General features: G+C 57.2%; 2 protein-coding genes and 1 pseudogene across 9 annotated transcripts; 2 read left to right on the top strand and 1 right to left on the bottom strand.

The window, feature by feature from the left end:
* Positions 1–388: 388 nt before the first annotated feature.
* On the top strand, positions 389–3,571 carry CISD3 (CDGSH iron sulfur domain 3). Its single transcript, XM_003733015.6, has 4 exons — positions 389–500; positions 846–881; positions 1,424–1,543; positions 3,168–3,571. The coding sequence occupies exons 1-4, from the start codon at positions 453–455 to the stop codon at positions 3,345–3,347; spliced, it is 384 nt and encodes a 127-aa protein (XP_003733063.1). The 5' UTR covers positions 389–452; the 3' UTR covers positions 3,348–3,571.
* Positions 3,572–3,771: 200 nt separating this feature from the next.
* Positions 3,772–19,033, bottom strand: PCGF2 (polycomb group ring finger 2). Of its 7 annotated transcripts, none has more exons than XM_017972711.5 (11): positions 18,519–19,033; positions 18,253–18,365; positions 9,965–10,116; positions 9,340–9,436; positions 8,953–9,008; positions 8,818–8,868; positions 8,503–8,611; positions 8,312–8,366; positions 8,124–8,219; positions 5,943–6,023; positions 3,772–5,468 (listed from the first exon to the last, which is right to left on the bottom strand). In XM_017972711.5, exons 3-11 carry the CDS (start codon positions 10,074–10,076, stop codon positions 5,091–5,093), a joined length of 1,035 nt encoding a protein of 344 aa, XP_017828200.4. In that variant the 5' UTR covers positions 10,077–10,116; positions 18,253–18,365; positions 18,519–19,033; the 3' UTR covers positions 3,772–5,090. The 7 variants fall into 7 exon arrangements, with proteins under 7 accessions (XP_017828200.4, XP_008995723.1, XP_008995724.1 ...); XM_008997475.6 differs by having other exon boundaries at positions 8,124–8,222; XM_008997476.5 differs by lacking the exon at positions 18,519–19,033 and adding an exon at positions 17,939–18,031 and having other exon boundaries at positions 18,253–18,393.
* Positions 19,034–19,128: 95 nt separating this feature from the next.
* Positions 19,129–20,307, top strand: LOC144582680 (uncharacterized; annotated as a pseudogene). Its single transcript, XR_013535913.1, has one exon. The product of XR_013535913.1 is annotated as an uncharacterized LOC144582680 (transcript).
* The last annotated feature ends 762 nt before the right edge of the window (positions 20,308–21,069 follow it).

Here is a 21,069-nt window from a genome sequence, read left to right on the forward strand (position 1 = left end):
CGGGAGGGTGGGAGGGCGTGGGCTGCGACCCTTCTGTCGGCACTTACAGAGGCAGTGCGTGCCCAGACGCGAACGCTCAGCACGCCCGGACCCGCCCCACACGGTGCATCAGTCCGTGGGCCCCGACCCGAGGTGACGCCACGCCCGCGTGCTCGCTCCCAGAAGCGCGACCGAAACTCGGCCGGGGATAGCAGCTCCCGGGAAGGTCCTGCGCGCTCGAGGGGTGGCCCAGGCGCCAAGGCTGCGCCCTTGGCGTTCCGCGGCCAGGCCCGCCCGGCAGGGGGCGCTGGGACCGACCGCTCACGCCCCGGCTTCCGGACCCGCGGGCCCCTGGCCTCCGCCCTCGCAGAACCCCGTGGCGTATTACGCAGCCTGACTGGACGGGGACAGGGGGCGGGGAGGTGACCCGGCGTGGGCGAAGCCGGCGGGCGGGCTCGGCGCTGGAGCCAGCTATGCGTGGCGTGGGGGCGATCCTGCGGTGCGCTGCGCGCGGCGCCCGGGTGAGCATCCCCGCCCCCGCCCCGAACTCCACCCAGGCCTCCACCCGGGCCCCTGCCAGTCCGCACTCCGGCTCCGACCCCGGCCGAGCGCCCCCGAGCCCCCAGCCTGCCCCGCCGGTGCCTGGCTGGCCTCAGCTCACAGGCTTTTCCCGAGCGCCAGTGGCTGCCAGAACCTCCCCAGCAAGCACCTTCTCTTGCGACCCCTTTTTCTTACCCTCTTGTTTCTCCCTAGCCCCTTTAGCCCGGTCACCTCCCTCCTAGATGGCCTCCCGCCTCCTTCCCTTTCCACTCATTTTATTTTTCTGTTTCCAAACCACTGTCTCCTGATGCTTGCGTACCTTGCAGGACCTGAACACGCGGCGGGACGTCTCTTCCTGGCTGGTAAGTACCCCCAGCCTCCCCTCCTCCTCGCACAAGACCTCCAGGCATAGAGATCTAAAGGCAGAGACCAAGGAATAGAGCTAGGAAGGGTACAGCCCTATTCCTCCAAACTCCAGGCACCTGGAGTTAGCCAGTGGCTCTCGGGGAGGTGGGGTGGAGCACAGGGCACGGAGCGGGGCGCCAATCTTCTGTGCTGAGGATAGCAGCACCTGATGAACCAAGCCCCAGTGTGGGTGGCCCTGCCATAGGCTGACAGGATCCCTGCCCACCCTAGCACCAGGTGGGCACCAGAGTTTGAGGGCAGGCAGCTGGACCTTGAAACCTGAGTGCCTGAAACCTGGCTTTGAAATCACTTCCCAATCCAAAGCTCACGGTCCTCATGGTGTCCTGGGGAAAGGTCTTGCTGAGTGGAGTCATATCAGCCTCCGGTGAAGGAAACCTGCCGCCCACAAAGGCCAGTGGGAAACCGGGAAGGGTCGCAGGCAGGAAGATGCTTCCAGGGCTTGAGCTAACCCTGAGCCCCTGATCTTCCCTGGCCACAGGCCCGGTGGTTCCCCAGAACCCCAGCCAGGTCCGTGGTGGCCCTGAAGACACCCATCAAGGTGGAGCTGGTGGCAGGGAAAACCTACAGATGGTGTGTGTGTGGCCGCAGCAAGAAGCAGGTGAGACCCCTGCCTGCCTTCCTACTAATACTCCTGGCTGGGCGTTCCCACCCAGGACGGTCTTATTCTTCCCACGAGTGTCTGAGGGACACCGAGGGGGCTTGGGGATAAAAGGCCAGTGCCCCCAGCAGCCTTAAGCTCACTGCATCTACCCCTTGCAATGAAGCCAGAGAGACACTTGGTCCAACAGCCAGCCGGGTGCAGCCGGGCTTCCGGTGGGCTCTTCTGGGGGCTGTTTGCTTCTCAGAGGTGCACTGCATGGCGGAGCCCACGAGGCTGTCTCCCGTCTCCTTCGTTCTTCCAGGAAGCATCTGGGCCATAGGTTCCCAGGCCTTGAACCCTGACATTGGGAAGGGATTCTGCCCAGGTTCTCCTGCCTCTAAAGCCTTCCAGCCTTCCCCCGTGCCCCTCTCCGCTCTTCTTCCAGAAAACTCATCCTTCTCAGTTTATGGGACTTCCTGGCCGCCTGTCACAGCTTGCTGTCTTCTAAGCTTCGTTGCCTGTCCCCACCTGCTTCCCCTTCTTCCCAGGAGCCTTTCGTCTCAGCAGGAACCGACCCATATTGTTCGCCTCCCTGGCCCCTTTCCTTCCTGAGAGAGCTCAGACCTGTGTTCCTTCAAGCTATGTGGCATGGTGTCAGCAGCCCAGGGTCCTGGGTCCCACTTAGGTCTACACACCTCTGCCTCAAGCCCTCTAAGACAAGCTTCTGCTTTCTGTTTGCACACTTCTCTCACCTCTCCTCCCATCCCACCCCGACTCCAATGTCAATAGGCCTTGGTTCAGCTAGGCAAGGTGGCCCACACCTGTTATCCCAGCACTTAGGGAAGCCAAGGCAGGAGGATCTTTCCAGCCCAGGAGTTCAAGAACAGCCTGGACAACAAAGTTGAGACTTCATTTCTACAAATGCCTCTACCCCCACCAAAAAATAGCATGGCAGTGCACCTGTGTTCCCAGCCACAATGGAGGCTAAGAAAGGAGGACTGCTTGAGCCCGGAAGGTTGAGGCTACAGTGAGCTGTGTTTGCACCACTGCACTCCAGCCTGGGCAACAGAGCAAGACCCTTTCAGAAAAAAAAAAAAAAAGCGTTGGCACCACCAGTTCTGCCTCTAACTAGTAAGGCATGTCATCTCTCTGGGCCTGTTTCCATTACCCAGTCTCTGCCTGAGCGGCTTCTGGGATGGGGAGGGCACTCCGGTGCCAGGCAGCCAGTTAGCTACGGGGCATCCCCTCCTCCCTGTAACCTTTACTCCCTGTCACATGCCCAGTTGTTCCATGGAGCCAACAAGGAGACTCAGAGCCATTCACACACACACACCCCCCCCCCAACACCTATTAATGTCTTGGCCCTCTGGTTGCCTCAGATACTAATGCTATAAACACTGTACATACTTACCAGACACTTACTACAGGCAAAGTGCACCATGATCATTATTTTATTTCCTCATCCAACTCAGCTTCTATCACCCCACATTACAGAACAGAGGTCACTCAGCGAGTCCCGGCAGTCTCGCTCCGGAGCCTGTACCCTAACCACTGTCCCCACTCCCCCTGAGCTCCCAAAGCCTGCCCCAACCTGCCCCAGCAGGTGAGGTCAGGTCTTCGACTCCCATCTTTCACCCACCAGCCCTTCTGTGACGGCTCCCACTTCTTCCAACGCACTGGCCTATCTCCACTCAAGTTCAAGGCCCAAGAGACGCGTACTATGGCACTCTGTACCTGCAAGGCCACCCAGAGGCCCCCGTACTGCGATGGCACCCACAGGAGTGAGCGTGTGCAGAAGGCAGAGGTGGGCTCCCCACTCTGAAGGGGCTGTCTAGTCACAGGTGGGCTCGGCTCCAGGCCTGTGACAGGCACCCCTTCTGTGGGGAAGAAAACAGGTGCTGAACCCAAGACCTGGTACCAATGTCTGGCTCACGAAGGAAGAATTGTTCCTTATAACGTGAAGGTCTCCAGTCTGGGGTTGGCGGGAGTGTGCCCTGGGTCAATGTTTGCTGACAGAGAAGACGGTATAAAGAAGCCTGCCCAACCAGATTGGTCCTGTGGTCACTGGTATGAGGCTCACGTGCTGCCTCCTGCTCCAGATTTTAACCTGTGTGTGGCTGGGGGCACCTGAGCAGCCACAGGAGAGGGCAGTTCATTCATTCCATATGGGGTCCCCAAGCCAGGCTGAACCCAGAGACAAGGCACCTTTCCCGTCTTCCCTCTACCCCAAATAACTACAGGCTCCAGAAAGTATGCAGCATTTATTACAAAGCCAAGAGATACAGATGCCCCAGGGCAGAGGAGGGCACAGTCACAGGACCTCAGACACAGGACAAGGCGCAAACACAGTCAAGCCCACTGGGGCTTCCAACCCCACACACCTAGGCTGGGATGGAATCTCAAGTCCTGACTCCTGCTGCCTCCCAGATCTATGCACACTTGAGGAACTCTCAGTGGGCAGGACCTGCCGGCTCTGTCCCTAGGCAGTGGTCCGCTGCCCTCTGGGGCTGGGGTGGGGCCAGAGCTTACAGGTTTCTGTTTTCTTGTGCTTTTAGACGCAGTTGCTCTGTCCTGACCAGGTGACCGGGGCCTCAGCTGGGGGTGGAGGGGCCACTGGAGGGCTGTGTGCCTTTGGCAAAGTCTGGGGTCTGTGCTTGTGTGGGGTTAACCCACCCCCGCCTCCGCTCTATGCCCCGAGTGACACTCCACCACCAGTCCTGCTAGTGAGGGGTCCCGGGTGCGGGCAGGGGTGGTGGGGGTGAAGCACTTCACAATGCTAACGCCACAGTGGAATTCCAGGGCTGAGACCTCTCGAGGCCTGAATCTTCTTTTCCACAAGATAAATGATGCAAAGGCCACACACACAGGAGAGAAAAAAAAAAAGAGGCAGAACTATCTATTCTTTGCACAAAGTTTCCACTGCAAGAGGAGGAGGTGAGGGAGGTGCCACCCCCACCCCATACTTGCTCCTCAGACCCAGGGATAAACTGCGTTTGTAAAAGGCACTGTTCTTAGCAATTTCTGGACATTCGACAATGTGGGGGCGGCCACTGGTCAGAGGCAGGACAGCAGCCAAGATGGGGCAAGAAACGGGGGGAGAGGAACAGTTCTAACTGGCTCCTATAGACAGTCAGAATTGTGCCTAGGACTTTGGGGCTGAAGGGGCCCCCAACACCCCATCTGCCTTGGGAACAGCGAGGACAGCACAGAGCTTGACTGAACCTCCAGTGGCCTGTCCAGTTCATCTCTAGGCACCCCCCCCAAGAAGAGCAGAGCAAATTACACAAGACCCCCCAAAAAATGAACAACGTTCCCCACACATACACACACACACATAAAGTTTGTTTCCTGTGGCATTTAAATTAATCTGGTTGGTCCATAGAAAATAAGTATGTATATTTGGTTTTTCCTATGTACATATATATATAGATTTATTTATAAAACCCGTCCCCCACCCCCAAGGTGGGAGGAGCTGTGGAAAGTAGAAGAGGTGGAAAAAAGGGCCCAGAAAAAGTGGAGGGAGTGGAGAGGCTTGGCTGGAAGGAGGGAGAGAGGGTCCCTGGCCTCAAGTTAAGGGGGGCACGGGAGCGCCGTTGACAGTCATCTTGCGCCCCCTGCTGGTGGAGGATGGTGTCTGCAGGCAGTTCGAGGTACCCCCGTTGGCAGCTGTGGTGGCCCCACTGGCTGCAGAAGGGGGAGTGGGGGAGGTAGGGTGGGTGGCTGGAGGCCCATGGGAGCTGGGAGAGCCATGGGATGGGGTGGCTGGGCTGGGCAGGGAGGAGGAGGTGGCTGGTAGGGTGGCAGGACTGGGAGCCTTGTCGCTGACTGACTCACACTCGGACGCCCCGCTGGTGTTGGTGCCCTCGGAAGGGGTGGGCACCGTGGCTAGGGTGAGCCGCTTGCAGGCCGGCTGGACACGGTACTTGAGGGGGAGAGGCCCGTTCTGTGGGAAGAGGGAGGAGGAAAGAGACAGGGAAGGGGACGGTGTCAGGAGAGGCCAACTAGAAGGCCACCAGCTCCACCCCAGTGTCCAAACAAGAAAAAAGGGACAGGACAGGACCTCAGGAGAGAGACAAGGACACAGGGCACAACCCAGAGCGGCAAAAGGTCTAAGAGGAGAGACTTGGTCAGAGAGGAAGAGAGGAGAGAGGGAGGCCAAAATGTGGCAGCCACCAGCACCTATTTATGCCCCTAAATCAGGGGACACCATCTGCCCAAGGAGTCTTGTCTCCTGAGTGGAAACTCATCACAAGAGACGGCCCTGAGGCTGACCTGCTGTGGCAAGCCACCCTGGACGCGCAGCTCATGGGACAAGGGATGGACTGTCTCTGGTTAAGAGGAGGGCAGCCCATGTGGCCGCAGACCAAGGCCAGACCCCGCGGGGTTCTGTTCCCTGCCTGCCCACCCGCTGGCTCACCCGCCGCCAGGGGTAGATGTAGGCGATGTCCATGAGGGTGTAGTATTCCTTCAGCGGCTCGTCCTCATATAGAACTTCCACCTGGAGGAGGGAAGTGGAGGACACCATGACCCTGGCCAGGCTCAGGGCTCCAGGCTGGAAATGTGGGGACTGGGAGTTGAGGCCATGGGAAGGGTGGATTTGCAGATGGTCCTTCATTCCTTGGGGGTTTCACTGTGGATCTGACTTCCCTGTCGGAGCTGTTCCAACGTAACTCCTGACCACCAGGCAGGAAGGGGTCCAGAGACCATTTCCTTCTTGGTAGCAGCCTGGCCCCACCATGCACACAGCTGTCTGGGTCTCCTATCTCTAGCAGGTCTCCCAAGGAGTTGAAAGGGCTCAGGGGGATCTTCTGGAACTCTGCCTCTCACCCCCAGCTACAAAATGGAACCACCCAGGAAGCTTTTAAAAACACCAATGCAGCCAGACACAGTGGCTCATGCCTGTAATGCACTTTGGGAGGCCAAGGTGGGAGGATCACCTAAGGTCGGGAGTTCGAGACCAGCCTGACCAACATGGAGAAACCTTGTCTCTACTAAAAAAAAAAAAAAAAAAAAAAATTAGTCATGGTGGTGCATGCCTGTAATCCCAGCTACTCGGGAAGCTGAGGCAGGAGAATCATTTGAACCCAGAAGGCGATGTTACGACGAGCCGAGATTGTACCATTGCACTCTGCAGCCTGGGCAACAAGAGTAAAACTTCATCTCAAAAAGAAAAAAAAAAAAAGAAAAACACACACCAATGCCTGGCTGGGTACAGTGGCTCACGCCTGTACTCCCAAAGCTTTGGGAGGCCAAGGGGGGTGGATCGCCTGAGGTCAGGAGTTTGAGACCAGCCTGGCCAACATGGTGAAACCTCGTCTCTACTGAAAATATAAAAATCAGCCTGGTGTGGTGGCGCATGCCTGTAATCCCAGCTACTCTGGAGGCTGAGGCACAAGAACTGCTTGAACTTGGGAGCTGGAGGTTTGCAGTCAGCCAAGATACAACACCACTGCATTCCAGCCTGGGTGGCAGAGCAAGACACTGTCTCAAAAAAGAAAGAAAGAAATATGGAATCTAGGCTGGGCGCAATGGCTCACACCTGTAATCCCAGCACTTTGGAAGGCTAAGGTGGGTGGATCACCTGAGGTCAGGAGTTCGAGACCAGCCTGGCCAAAAAAACCCCATCTCTACTAAAAATACAAAAATTAGCTGGGCATGGTGGTGCATGCTTGTGATCCCAGCTACTCGGGCAGCTGAGGCATGAGAATCGCCTGAATATGAGAGGCAGGGGTTGTAGTGAGTAGATATTGCAAAACTCCTGCCTAGGCAACAGATCAAGATTCCATCTGGAAAAAAAAAGAAAAAAGAAATATGGTATCTAGGGCTGGGAGTGGTGGCTCACACCTGTAATCCCAGCACTTTGGGAAGCTAAGACGGGCGAATCACCTGAGGTTTGGAATTCGAGACCAGCCTGGTCAAATGGTGAAACCCTGTCTCTACTAAAAATACACAAATTAGCTAAGTGTGGTGTTGCACATCTCCAATCCCAGCTTCTCAGGAGGCTGAGGCAGGAGAATCGCTAGAACCCGGGAGGCGGAGGTTGCAGTGAGCCAAGATTACTCTACTGCACTCCAGCCTGATGACACAGCAAGAAAAAGAAAAAAAAGAAAAGAAAAGTGGAATCTACTAAAAAGGAAAAGAAATATGGAATCTACTGAATCAGAATCTGCATTTTAACAAGATCTCCAGGGTACACACAGACATTCAAGCTTGAAAAGCCATGTTCTAGAGCTCCACTGGAATTCAGACTAGCCTTCCCCCAGGCAACTGGCCCCAGACGAGGCCCCGTGTTCCACACTCACCCCTGTCGAAGTTCCAGTGTGCAAGCACGTACACATACATGCCACCTTGGTCCCATGCACCACTGCACACGGAGGCTGCCCCCACCCTAATCTCGGTTTCAACCACCCTTCTATTTTTTTTTTTTTAAGGTTGCTTTTTTAAACCCTTAGAACCACCCTTCTATTAACACGTGGGCTCAGTTAGCCAGGCGAGCCCTGGATGACACCTAAGCCAGCCCTGAACAACACCTGGGGTGCACAGACTGTCAGACACACCCATACACGACATTCATTTTTTGAAAGGCCCAGGGACCCACCTTGTACTTGCTGGGAACATCCATCTTGTTGCGGAGAAACTTGGCAAGGTGCATGACGGTCATGGCTGCCGGGCACCGAAGGAAGCGCACCCCTGTCTGCTGGGACACAGGCACTCATGGTATGGGGTCCAGCCCAGGCCACGCCCTCCCAGCCCACATTCCAGTCCTGGGCAGACCCCAGTACTCACTTTCTCTTTGTCCCCATCCCCATTCTCTAGAGGGCCCTTCTTCTCATCCCGCTCCCTGGGGGCAGAGAAAGAACAAAGCTAGGAAGACCCAGGAGGAGGATCCCTCAATGCGCCCATCCAGAGGCCCCCAGGTGGGAGAAGGGGTAACCCAGCCTAGGAGCCCAAAAGGGGTCAGCCTGGGCCAGACTTGCCTGGCCCCTTCGTAGAACTCAATGGAGAGGCTGACAATCTCATCATCGCTCAGAGCCCCCTTCTCCTGTTCCAAGACCTCGCCTCGGTCCTCGTTGGAGCCGTTGGGGACTGCAGAAGGACAGAAATCTCAGGTAGGCGGAGGATGGAGGAAGGGAGCCCGCCAAGGACACAGGGATCATGAACTCAGCCAGGTGAGCCCGGCCACCAGGGGAGGCAGGCGTGGAGGAGGTCAGAGGGTGAGTGGTGGTAGCACTGCACACCTGCGTGGTCCCAGGCACGCCCGTGCACACACAGATGGATGCGAGCACACTCACCCTCCGTCAGGGGGTACGCCGCATAGAAGTCCCGCCGCCGTTTCATCTCATCTGGAAGAAGGCAGCAGGATGAGGACAGGGCCATGGGTTGGGAAATGGGGTCGGTGGGCGGGAGGAGGAATGGTGTGCAGATACCTTTAAAAAGCCCAGGGACCAATTTGTAGACAATGTCTTGGAGGGTTTTGTCAGACCTGGGGACAAACAGACAGGGCTTATCAGCCACATGCTCTCCAGAGAACTCCTCTGATCTCACCCTGCTCTCCCGGCCTGGGACCCCTCTTCCCACCCCCTTCCTGAGACCCGGCGCCCAGGCACTGGGGTCCCTGTGGGTCTGGTCTTTGCCACTCTGGTATGTCAGCCTGTGACAAGCCAGATGTGACCCCAAGGGAAGGAAGTGGCCCAGGTCCACGCCTCGTGCTTTTCCCACACCTGCTGCCTTGATGAAGGAAGTATGGAGGGCAGAAGGGATGGGGGAGGTTGACCCAGGGGGTCGCGTGGGCAGGAGGTGCCAGCCATGCCCACCTGATGCTCAGCAGCGGCCGGGTCTTATGCACCTGCACATCACACATGGGGCAGTATTTGTTGGTCTCCAGGTAGCGCACGATGCAGGTTTTGCAGACTTGGGGTTGTGGAGACAGAGAGGAGAGTCAGAGCCGCCTTCTGACCCCAGGACCAGCTTCCCTGCCCTCTGCTCTGACCCAGCTATCCTTTCTCCTCCACCTGTCCCTGCTCTGAGGCCCAATGTGGCAATTTGTATTTTGCACATGCAGCGCCTATCCCTGGGCATCGTGGAGAGAAGCTGGACAGGCCAGTGTCATGTAAAATGCAGAAGAGCAGCCCGAGTTCCCAGCCCCCCAATGGAGGAGAAGTCAAGAGCCAGCCTGTTAGAGGTGCCTCTGGGTCTCACCCGCTTGCTGCCAAGCCCCCAGTGCAGATGGGGTGTCTGCATAAAATTTCAGCATTTCAAGAAAGAACTGAGATTTCAGAGGCAATGAACTGAGCTGACACCCTGCACCTGGTCACCCCTGCCAGGTAGGCCCCTGTGACCTGAGGATTCCTGGCAGACACCTGGACACGTTTGCTCTTCAGGGCAAGCTCTTTCCTCAGGCCGTGCCCACCCTGAGCAGCTCCCCTCCCGCCAACTCACAGGAATGCAGGCACTCCACAATAGTGGTGGCGTCAATGAAGTATCCCCCGCAGAGGGCACACATGAGGTGGGGATTCAGCTCTGTGATTTTGATCCGTGTAGTCCGATGCATGATTCCGGGGTTGGGGGTGGGGGGACTGGGGAGCGTTGCCCTGGGAAACGGAAGTGGGATCAGAAACTCAGAGTGTTGGCAGCCCCTCCCACGCGTCATCCACACCTTCCAGCCCATCTCTCCCTGAACCCAAGGCCCTTCTCTGCCTTCAGGGTGGGCTGGGGCCGTACATTTGGCTGGTTTTTTCTGGCCCCTTATGAGTGTTTATTAGGTTCCGGGCTCTGGAGATTCACACAGCCTTGAGCAACAAGGTCAGCTCTCTCTGAGGAGCAGGAGGAAAGACTGAAGTTAGGCCACAGTACGTACTGCCCAACTCCCCAGAGAATATAACGAGGCAGGAAAATAGGAGAGAAGAAGATTTTTAAAACTCTCCAGGCCGGGTGCAGTGGCTCACGCCTGTAATCCCAGCACTGTGGGAAGCCGAGGTGGGTGGATCATGAGGTCAAGAGATGGAGACCATCCTGGCCAACATGGTGAAACCCCGTCACTACTAAAAATACAAAAATTAGCTGGGCACGGTGGCTCGTGCCTGTAGTCCCAGCTAGTACCAGACTGAGGCAGGAGAATCGCTTGAACCTGGGAAGCAGAGGTTGCAATGAGCTGAGATCGTGCGCTGCACTCCAGCCTGGCACCTGGTGACAGAACAGGACTCTGTCTAAAAAAAAAAAAAAAAAAAAAAAAATTCAGGCGGGGCGCGGTGGCTCACACCTATAATCCCAGCACTTTGGGAGGCCGAGGTAGGTGGATCACGAGGTCAAGAGATCGAGACCAGCCTGATCAACAAGGTGAAACCCCGTCCCTACTAAAAATACAAAAATTAGCTGGGCATGATGGTGCGCGCCTGTAGTCCCAGCTACTCCGGAGGCTGAGACAGGAGAATTGCTTGAACCCAGGAGGCAGAGGTTGCGGTGAGCCAAGATCGTGCCATTGCACTCCAGTCTGGGTAACAACAGCAAAACTCCGTCTCAAAAAAAAAAAAAAAAAAAAACTCTCCAATCAGCCAGGTGCAGCGGCTAATGCCTGTAATCTCGACACTTTGGGAGGCCAAGGTGGGAGATCACCTGGGGTCCAGAGTTTGAGACCAGCCTGACCAGCATGGAGAAACCCCATCTCTACTAAAAACACAAAATATCAGCCAGGCATGGTGGTGCATGCTTGTAATCCCAGCTGCTCGGGAGGCTGAGGCAGGAGAATTGCTTGAACCTGGGAGGCAGAGGTGTGGTGAGCCAAGATTGCACCACTGCACTCCAGCCTGGGCAACGAGAAACAGCAAAACTCTCTCAAAAACCAAAAAAAACCCAGAAAAACCTCTCTCCAATCCCAGGCTGGGTGCAGTGGATCATGTCTATAATCCTGGCATTTCAGGAGGCTGTGGCAGGAGAAACCTGCTGGCTCAAGTGATCCCTTGAGCCTGGGAGGCTGAAGCTGCAGTGAGCTGGGATTATGCCGCCGCACTCAAGCCTGGGCAATAGAGCAAGGCTCTGTCTAAAAAAGGAAAACAAAACGAAACTCCCCAATCCCAATCCACAGTCACGGACTCGGTCCACATTTAAAGCATACTAGGTACTAGGAGGAAATTTAGATAAAGAAGCCACTGCCTGAACTTCAAGGAATAGAAGAGAATAAATAAGCGATCCTCACTCCCTCAACCCTCCATCCGTGCAGGGCCTCAGACCTGCTCTTTCCACTACATCCCACCCTCCTTTCTGCTCCATCCATTCACTCCTCCAGGCTTCCCTGGAAACACCAAGGGCACACAGGCTACCACCCTTGGTTAGAAGGCCACAGCCGTCACTTGTGCTTCCGGCTCTGCATCCAGCCTAGGCCTTGGGGTACCTCCCTCCTAAGTCTGCCAGACCTAGGCTGCCCCTAGGACATCCATCATACACTAACCATTTGGTTTCCAGGCCTGGGACTCAGGCAGGGAACATGCCCGAAGCTGGGAATGTGCAGCTCCAGCCCTAGCCCTGGACTCAAAGAGTTTAGGCAAAAAGGCTACACCCCTGTCACAGGAGTCCCTCCCACTGCCCCTGATGGAGAGCCCCTGTGTGAGTGCTGCCTGCCCACAGCACACACGTGGTCCAGGACTCCCTCCCCAAACCCCAGCTGCTTTCATGCACCCGCAGGAATTCTCCCCACGTGGTCCCTGTTACCCTCCCACTGTCTCCAGCCCCAGTGAAGCCTCTGCCACCTGTTCACAGGCTGTCCAGTGACAAACCACAGGCTCTCACAGATGCCTGCCAAAGCTGGGCAGAAAGTGTCTGTCCCCAGCCCGCCGGGACACCAGCCAGGCGGGGCAGGGTCTGAAGAGGTCAAAGTCCAGCTTTGGATTGGCCGCTGTGCTTCCTTCTTGGTAAAAGAAATCAAACCTGCACCTGGAAGGGACAGCCCCTCCCTTCTCTTTCCCAGACTAAAAGCCCAGGGGTGGGGCTTGGGAGGGTGGCCAAGCCCCAACAGCTCCTTTACAACATACTCACACCCTTCTGTCCTTTCCAGAAAGACTTCTAAAGCCACCACACTGGGTTTTCTAGGACAAGAAATTCACAGCCGGGATCAGCAGTTTCTATAGAGACCCCAGGATGAGTCTGGCCAGGACCCAGACAGCCAACAGAGTCTCAGGGAACCTAGCCAGAGACTGAAAGAGATGCAGAGACACAAAGGCCACATGTGGGAGAGACAGCAAGTTGCAGGGCAGACAGGGGAACAAGCCAGTCCCACAGCAAGCCCAGAGACAGGGCGGAGAGGCGGCGGCCCCCAGGATCTGAGAAGGGAAAGGGGTTCCCACCCCACACACGGTGGCCTCGGCCAGCCCTCCCTGCATGGGTCCCCCTTTTGCAATTACGCAGAAGGCTGCTGGCTACTCCACTGTTTGGTCGTTTCCATAGTAACCCTGTCTCTGGCAAGATGCCCAAATATTATTACAACCATCCAGAGGAGAGAATAATCCAAGTAGCTGTCTCTCTGAGCGTGTGTAATATCCATCGTGTGTACGTGCCGTCTGGGCCTCCAAAAGTACTTCCTGTGACTGCCTGTCCATCACGTGTGTGTCCAGATGCATCTATGTGTGTGTGCATGCACTGCCACCAACAAACACGCTGGGCTCTGATAACACCTGGGGTCCCTATTGCTGGGTAAATCGCATGCCCTCATCTCTCCCACTCACCCTCTTATACACATGCACGGTACACACACATACACATAAACACGTAGGCTCTGCACACTTCACACTGCCCTGAGCCACCTCATTCACACATCCGCTGTGTTTTCAAAACAGACACTTGCTCTTTTTTTTTTTTTTTTTTAAAGACAATCTTGCTCTGTTGCCCAGGCTGGAGGGCAGTGATGTGATCTCAGCTCACTGCAGCCTCCACCTCCCGGGTTCCAGTGATTCTTGTGCCTCAACCTCCTGAGTAGCTGGGATTACAGGCACCTGCCATCACACCTGGCTAATTTTTGTATTTTTTTTTTTTTAAGTAGAAATGGGGTTTTGCCATGTCAGCCAGGCTGATCTTGAATTCCTGGCCTCAAGTGATCTGCCTGTCTCGGCCTCCTAAAGTGTTGGGATTACAGGTGTGAGCCACCACACCCAGCCGACAGTTGCTATTAAGGACCCCACAGCCAGGAGCCCCACACTGCAAATGGCTGTGCCCCTTACCCAATCACTTCCCTGTACATTTCTGAGAATTCAGCCCGAGCCTATCCCTTGGGCCTCTGTCTAGACACGAGGCCCAAGGTGGTGCTGATTGAATGAAACGCTGTTCCTTCTCCAGTTCCCCTTGCCAGCCAGGCTTGGTGGCTCACCCCTGTAATATCAGCACTTTGTGAGGCCCAGGCGGGTGGATTACAAGGTCAGGAGTTTGAGACTAGCCTGATCAACATGGTGAAACCCCGTCTCTACTAAAAATAAAATATTAGCCATGCATGGTGGTGGGCACCTGTAATCCCAACTACTCAGGAGGCTGAGGCAGGAGAATCTCTTGAACCTTGGAGGCAGAGGTTGCAGTGAGCTGAGATCACCCCACTGCACTCCAGCCTGGGCGACAGAGCAAGACTTTGTCTTGGAAAAAAAAAAAAAATAAGCCTCCTGTCTCACTCCCTGCTCCCTGCCACCCCATCCCCACGGGTTCTGACTGTTACCTCTGGGGCTGAGGGTGGGGAGAAGCACTGATTGGCTCCTCACCTGATTGCCATGGTTACCTGCAGGGCCCCGCCAGCAGGTGCCAAGAGTAATGTAAACAGGAGCTCTGTCTCACTAGAGCACCCTCTCCCAGGCTCCCCATCCCAGGAGGCGCCAGGCCCTGCATTCCTGACATCCAGTTCCTCCCCGCTGCACTGGCTGGTGTGCTTTGGGAAGGCAAGGGAAAAGGGGTGATGGTGGCTGACAATCCAGTTGTCATGACTTTGAAGAGGCTGAGATGGGAAGAACTCGAGGGAGAAACAGTGAGAGACACAGATTCCAAGAAACAGAAGGGAGAGGCCCAGCGCCATTGGAAATGGTCTCTGTAGAGCTCGGGGACTTTAAAACTTCAGTCCCAACTGTGCCCCCAGTGACTCGAGCACTGTCTCCACCTCTAACACCATTCTCCCAGCCATTGTCTTTGCAAGGGCGGTCCACGTTCTGGGCCCTGGAGCCCCGGGTCTGGCTCTAGCTACTGTGGCAGGAAGGGAACCTGCTCAGCACTCAGCATCCAACCCCAAACCCTCCTTGCCATTCAAGCCTAGCACTTGTCTTTCCCAATCCTTAAAGACCCCCGCGAAGAAATCAACCCCCATATATCTATTTTGGAGTCTCACTCTGTCTCATAGGCTGGAGTGAAGTGGCGTGATCTCTGCTCACTGCAACCTCCGCCTCCTGGATTCAAGCCATTCTCCTGCCTCAACCTCCTGAATAGCTGGGACTACAGGCATATGCCACCACACCCAGGTAACGTTCATATTTTTTAGTAGAGACACGGTTTCACCATGTTGGCTAGGCTGGTTTCGAACTCCTGGCCTCAAGTGATACACTCACCTCAGCCTCCCAAAGTGCTGGGATTGCAGGTAGAGTAAGCCACTGTGCTGGGCCCCATCTCTCTATTTTAACCAGTGTCTTTCTGGAAGCCACCCTGCAATTTAGGCGTCTCTCACTTCTTCATGGTCCCCTGTGGAAACAGTGGGTCTTCCAGCCCCAAGACCCCTGTGTCCTCTGATGCCGCAGCCCTCTCTGCTCTGCCTGCCTCCAAATGAAATCAGCCCCACTCCCTCACTAGAAAGTCTCCATGTCTTGGGGAAAGTCACTCAGGGTCACATCCAGATGTCTAGAACTGCAGAGGTGAAAGAGATCTTAGAAAGCACTTTGTCACCCAATGCAGTGGCTCACACCTGTAATCCCAGCACTTTGGGAGGCAGAGGCAGGGGGATCACGAGGTCAGGAGATCGAGACCATCCTGGCCAACATGGTGAAACCCCATCTCTACTAAATATACAAAAAACTAGCTGGGCAGGGTGGCACATGCCTGTAGTCCCAGCTATTGGGAGGCTGAGGCAGGAGCATCGCTTGAACCAGGGAGGCGGAGGTTGCAGTGAGCTGAGATCGCACCATTGCACTCTAGCCTGGGCAACAGAGCCAGACTCCATCTCAAAAAAAAAAAAAAGATGAGCACACTCAGAGAGAAGTGATTTGTCTTAAGCTCACACAGCAAAGCTGTGGCAGTCCTGTGACAAGAAATTGCCTGACTCCCACCTCAGTGCTTTTAACACCCTGGCACCCAGCCAGGCTCCTCACATGTAAAGCAATAATGCCTGGCTCCATCCCAGCAGGTGGGAGGGTAGCTCCCTGGAGTGGCGGGAAAACCACTCAGTGGGCCACCGTCTGGGAGGGAGTCAGTCCAGCCAAACATGACCATCAGGATGGCCTCCTGCCTTGACGAAGGAAGAGGAGGCAGTGTTAATCGCTTTTCCCCTTTCCATGGTACACACGGGGAAACAGGATGCCGGGAAGCACGGCATCAAGACTCAGACCCTGGGTTCTCCAATTCTGTTCCTCTCCCAGCTTCGTGGGTCCAACTGTGCAATCCTCTTGTATTTGTGTTTGGGGCCATGAGGGTCTGCCCAGGCACACTGTGAACCTCCCAACTTTCCTCGATCCTGGACAATGGCACAAAGATCTACTCCCCTGTCCCCACCATGCATTGAAAAGGGCCTTCAGCCTCCTGAAGCTGGGCTTACTCAGCCCTCCCTCCCTCTCCCACCTTTCAGCTCCCTAAGATCAAACAAAGGCAAACCCCAAAATTTACAATTGCCAGATACACACACATACAGCCAGACACACCCCCCTCCACCTCTCACTCACCACACAAGGCCAGATAGACACAACAGGACACTACACACACAATCACAGCCAGACCAGAGCCAGGCCCACCTTACCAGATGCAGAAGCTGCCCCTATCCACTCTGCACACGGCCTGACATCCCTGCCTGGAACCAGATCTGCAAACACACACTAACCTTTTGTACGCCCCTGGTCCACCCAGGGTAAATGAAACATAAGTCTTCCAGCAACAAAGGCAGTTCAGCTTCCAAGTCTGCTCTAGGGACCAGAGGCTGAGAGCTGCGGTGGGCATCTGACCCGCACAAAGCTGTACCCTCTTCCAATCCAGGCTCTCCATTCCCATGGCAACAGCTCCATCAACCAACATCTCCCAGGCAAGGCCAGGGACAGCAGAGAGTACCCCTTCCTGCCCAACCCCCAAGACTTCAACTTGAACCCTACCCAGCTACACAAGGTCTGGATCCTGGGGTCGGTTTCCTGCTTCATTCCAAAGCCAGTTCTAAAGCCTCAATCCCCCACCCCCCAACCAGGGGAGCCCCTGGGGAAACCTTCCCACCAAAAAGCTGCAACAGAGCTGGCTTTATGCTCCAAGTAATAATACCTCAGACCAGAGTGGTGAGGGTGGTTTCAGGAACAGAAACTGCCAGGGGTCCCAGAGGAGGAGGCATCAGAAGAGAGTGGGGAGGGGACAACCAGGAGACCACACTCTGGGGAGACTGAGGCAGCATGGGGGACACTGAGGGACAAAGACCTCGGGGAAGCGCTGGGTAACATTTCCACAATATTCATTGGTAAATTCACCGGCCTCTAGGCCGCCTCCTCCCACCTCAAGCCAACAGGAGCGATTACGGGCAGACAGGGGCAGTGGGGGAGGGCGAGGGGCATGGCCGGGACCACCGTGGAAACAGGACAGGCAGGGGGTGTCTGCTTGCCCGGGGGTCCCATGCCCTCAGAGCTAGCAGCAGGAGGGTGTGCGGAGGGTGGGGTGGCCGGGCACCCAAGGGGAAAGGGGGCCACTTCATCAGATCCCCTTGCATCCGCTGGCCATGGGAAATACTGCGATAGATTTCCCTCCATCCCCATTCTACCCCCTCAGCCCGAGCTTCCCCGGGAGCCCAGGTCCAAGGATCAGGGACCCCAGTTACCGGGTGGCCGCTTCCACCTTCCCTAGAGCCAAACTTTCGGCGGGGCCCCAGGAGGGGTGTTCCGGAGGGAGGCTCTGCTGAGGTGGTTCAGGGAGGGGGCGGGGCGCCGGCGCCGGGACGGGGAGCGGGGACCGGCTGGGGGAGGTGCTGGAGAGGACCGGGACCCCGGCGGCGAAGGGCGCCCTCCCCCGGCCTCGCGGCCGCCTCAAAGCACAACCCCTTCTGCTGGCCCCAAGTCCCCGCGCGTCCGCAACGCCCCAGTACCCACGGGGGAGCGACCCCTGGCCAGACGGAAAGGGGGCAGATCGGGCATAGCCGGGATGGCTTTGGCTCGTGGGGAGCGGCGACCCAACCCAGCGTGCACCCCGCAAACCCTCCCGGCTGCTCGGGACCTTCCCCCTCGCTACCTTGGAACAGGGTCTGCCCAGGGGCTGCTGCACAAAGAGGTGGTGGTCGAGGGAGACGCCAAATCGTTAAGAGGGGGAACCCGTTTCGGCCATCTTGGAAGAGGAAAGGGAAAAAGGGACAGAAAAAAGGGAGAAAGAAAGGCGTACGGGGCGAGCTGGACTGGGGGCTGGCGGGACGCGGGGGGTGAGAGGGCAGGATCGGCTCAGAGCCTCCCCCTCTCACCGGGGCTTGCAGAGAAGGGCCGGCCCCCATCCCAATCCCCAGAGGGTTACCGGGCAGGAGAGGAAAAGGAAGGGGGAGTCGCTCCGCTTACCTGTGTTCGGGGTCCGGTGGGTCTCGGGGAGGGGGGGATGGGAGGGAGGGAGGGAAGGGAGGGGAGGGGGGCCGCAGCCGTGTCGCTCGCCCCGGCGGCGGGAGGGGAGAAACCTACGGTAAGAAAGGAGTTAGTGAAAGCGGCTTGGGGTGGGAGGGAGAGAGGGGAGGGGAGGGTCCGTGGGGGGAGGGGAGGGACCGGAGTTGGGGGGGGAGACAAAATGGCTTTTTTCCTCCAGACAAGACTAGGTCCCGCCCACTACTCACCCACGTGACTTCATTCCTTCAGGATGCTGGCTGAGAGGGGAAGAGGAGGGGGAGGCTGGCACTGCCGCTCCCCGCCACCGGGTGCCGGGTCCCCAGCATGGACGAGACCTCTCCCTTCCCACGCGGCCGCCCCGACCCCAGAGGATGGGTTCTCTTCTGTTACCTTCCGCACTTAGCCCCTCCCCTCAAAATATGCGTTCCCCTCACTGACCCTGTGATGCCCACCCCTAGCCCGGGATCCTGGAAAATGGTGAAATGAGGACTGGGGTGAAAGGTGGCCCGCGGGCCTCCACGCCCGGCCTAGACCAAAGGGCGCGGGGCTCCCGCGGGGGACGAAACGCCTTCAGCCACGCGTCCGGGCGATTTTCATTCACTCCAAGTGACACTCCCTTAAAATTAATAACTGCATCTGGGAGGGCGAGCGTGTCCTCCCCGCTCCCCTTGGCCGCAGGGGCGCTGACCGTGAAAAGCGGCGCACAGGGATCCAGCCTGGGCCCCTGACAGGGAGAAATCGCGAGAGGGGAGTGGAGGTGCGGGGTGAGGCCGGGGTGTGGGGGGGTGCCTCGCCGCGGGGAGCTGTGCAGGCGGCTGCGCCTAGGCGTGCTCGGGCAGAGAAGAAAGGAGGCTCACTGAGGACGGGAATTCAGGCTCCGGGCCTGGGACACAATAACCCGGCCAACGGCGAGAGGCCACACTGGTCTAGGAAACAAGGCGCCAGGCTGGAAGGTGGGCCCGCTCCTTTTCTCCGGCCTGGCGCGGATTTCGCATTTTTCGCTCGCACCCTGCGCTGCGCGCTGCCTGTGCGCCTCCCTCGGCGCGCGGGCGGGAGAGTCGGGCGAGCGCCAAGACGGCGGGGCCCGCTGACTCCCACCGGCGCCCCCGCTCCACCCGGCACTCGGGCTCGGGTCCCCAGTGGCTCCAACCGGGGAGAGAGAACGAAGAGGGAGGCTTGGAAATGCCGGGAGGAGCGGTGAGGCCGGTGCCGGGGAAGCGAATCGATACCGCATTACTGGACGCCCGTGGGCCTCATGAGGACGGTCGAATCGCTCATTCGTTATTCACGATTTATTAGGGATGGCGGCCGCGTCTGTCCCTCCAGAAAGCTCAATTATCCATCGGGCCAGCAGCGCCATGAAGCGCACTGACGGTGGGAGGCTCGAGTTAGAAATTAGGAAAGGAATCTTCGCCCGGTTTGGGAGCGCCTGTCTCCTCTTCTCTCGTTGCTCGCAGCCAAGGCAGCCCCGGAGCTGGGGGCCCCAGGTGAATGTTTTTGCCCTCTGGCCGGCGATCAGGAGACCTGCGCACGTTAGCCGCCGAGTGACCCTAGCTTGAGCCTGCAGCCACACCGGCGGGATGGGGGCGGGGAGGAAGAGGAAGGGCGGAGAGATTTCCTTCTAGAGGGAGTGGTTGGAGAACCGGCGGGAGAAGGGCCAAGGGAAGATCCGGTCATCTGCTCCCGAGTCTGCACCCGGAAAGGCGAGTTCACCGGCCCCGGAGGAAAGGGGACACGCCCACTGTTCCCAGGGCAAATGTGTCGCCGGCATCCTGGACTCTGCCAGGCAAGACGCACATTCACTACGCTCTGCCGGGAGGGGAGCGCAGCAGAGCTGCCCCTCTTTGGCTGCAAGACCCTGAGCAAGAGAAACCCGTAGGGGCTTTGCAGAGACCTGAATCCCACCCACCAACCACACGGGCACCTACGGGCTGCCCCTCGGGGCAGGATCAGCCAGCGGGAAGGGGGTTGAGGTTCCTCTGCGGCCTGGTGGCTGCCCGAGGGGCCGCCGGAGTCCATCCACTTATTCCTCAGTTGTTAAGCGCCCGGCAGGAGCAAACCGCTAGAAAGGAGTATGCTAAGACCCCATTACCCACTAAATCTCCAGTTTCATCTTTTGCGTCCTGCATGACCAGGCCTTTCTGGTTTCTCAGGAGAACCTTCTGACCCAACTCTTCCCACATCGGAAGAGTTTCCTAGTCTTTGTTCCATACTGGCCGACATAGAAGCAACTGTCACGTGTCAATGTCAAATACTGCGCTAGGCACTGGGCATTCAAGGCACAGGAACCCGGCTTTTGCGCCGAGCGCTCACAGACCAGTGGGTGCAAATCCTGAGGGACACACAGCTTGTCCCTTTAGCGACCACCACTTCTTTTGTGAGCTCCCGCTAAGGGTAGGTAAGTACTTGGGAGGGTTCCAGAAGAGGCCTCCTTTGAGCCGAATCTGCAGAGACCAAGTGTCTACGAAAACTGCTTAAGAGTGCTTTGCACAAGGAGGCTGAGGCAGGAGAATTGCCTGAACCCAGGAGGTGGAGGTTGCGGTGAGCCGAGATCGCGCCATTGCACTCCTGCCTGGGTAACAAGAGCGAAACTTCGTCTCAGGGGGAAAAAAAAAAAGAGTGCTTTGCACATTCTCATCCACAAAGGTCGAGGCTCCCACTGCGCCCAGGAATGCGCCTCGGCAGACATTAGGCGCCCCTTGATTTTGTGTTTGCATCTCACCCGGTCCGCTAGCTGACAATGGCATAGAAGAGTCAGTGTCTGTCACAGGCTAGAGG

This window comes from Callithrix jacchus, chromosome 5, assembly GCF_049354715.1.
Source record: "Callithrix jacchus isolate 240 chromosome 5, calJac240_pri, whole genome shotgun sequence".
Classification (NCBI taxonomy): domain Eukaryota; kingdom Metazoa; phylum Chordata; class Mammalia; order Primates; family Cebidae; genus Callithrix; species Callithrix jacchus.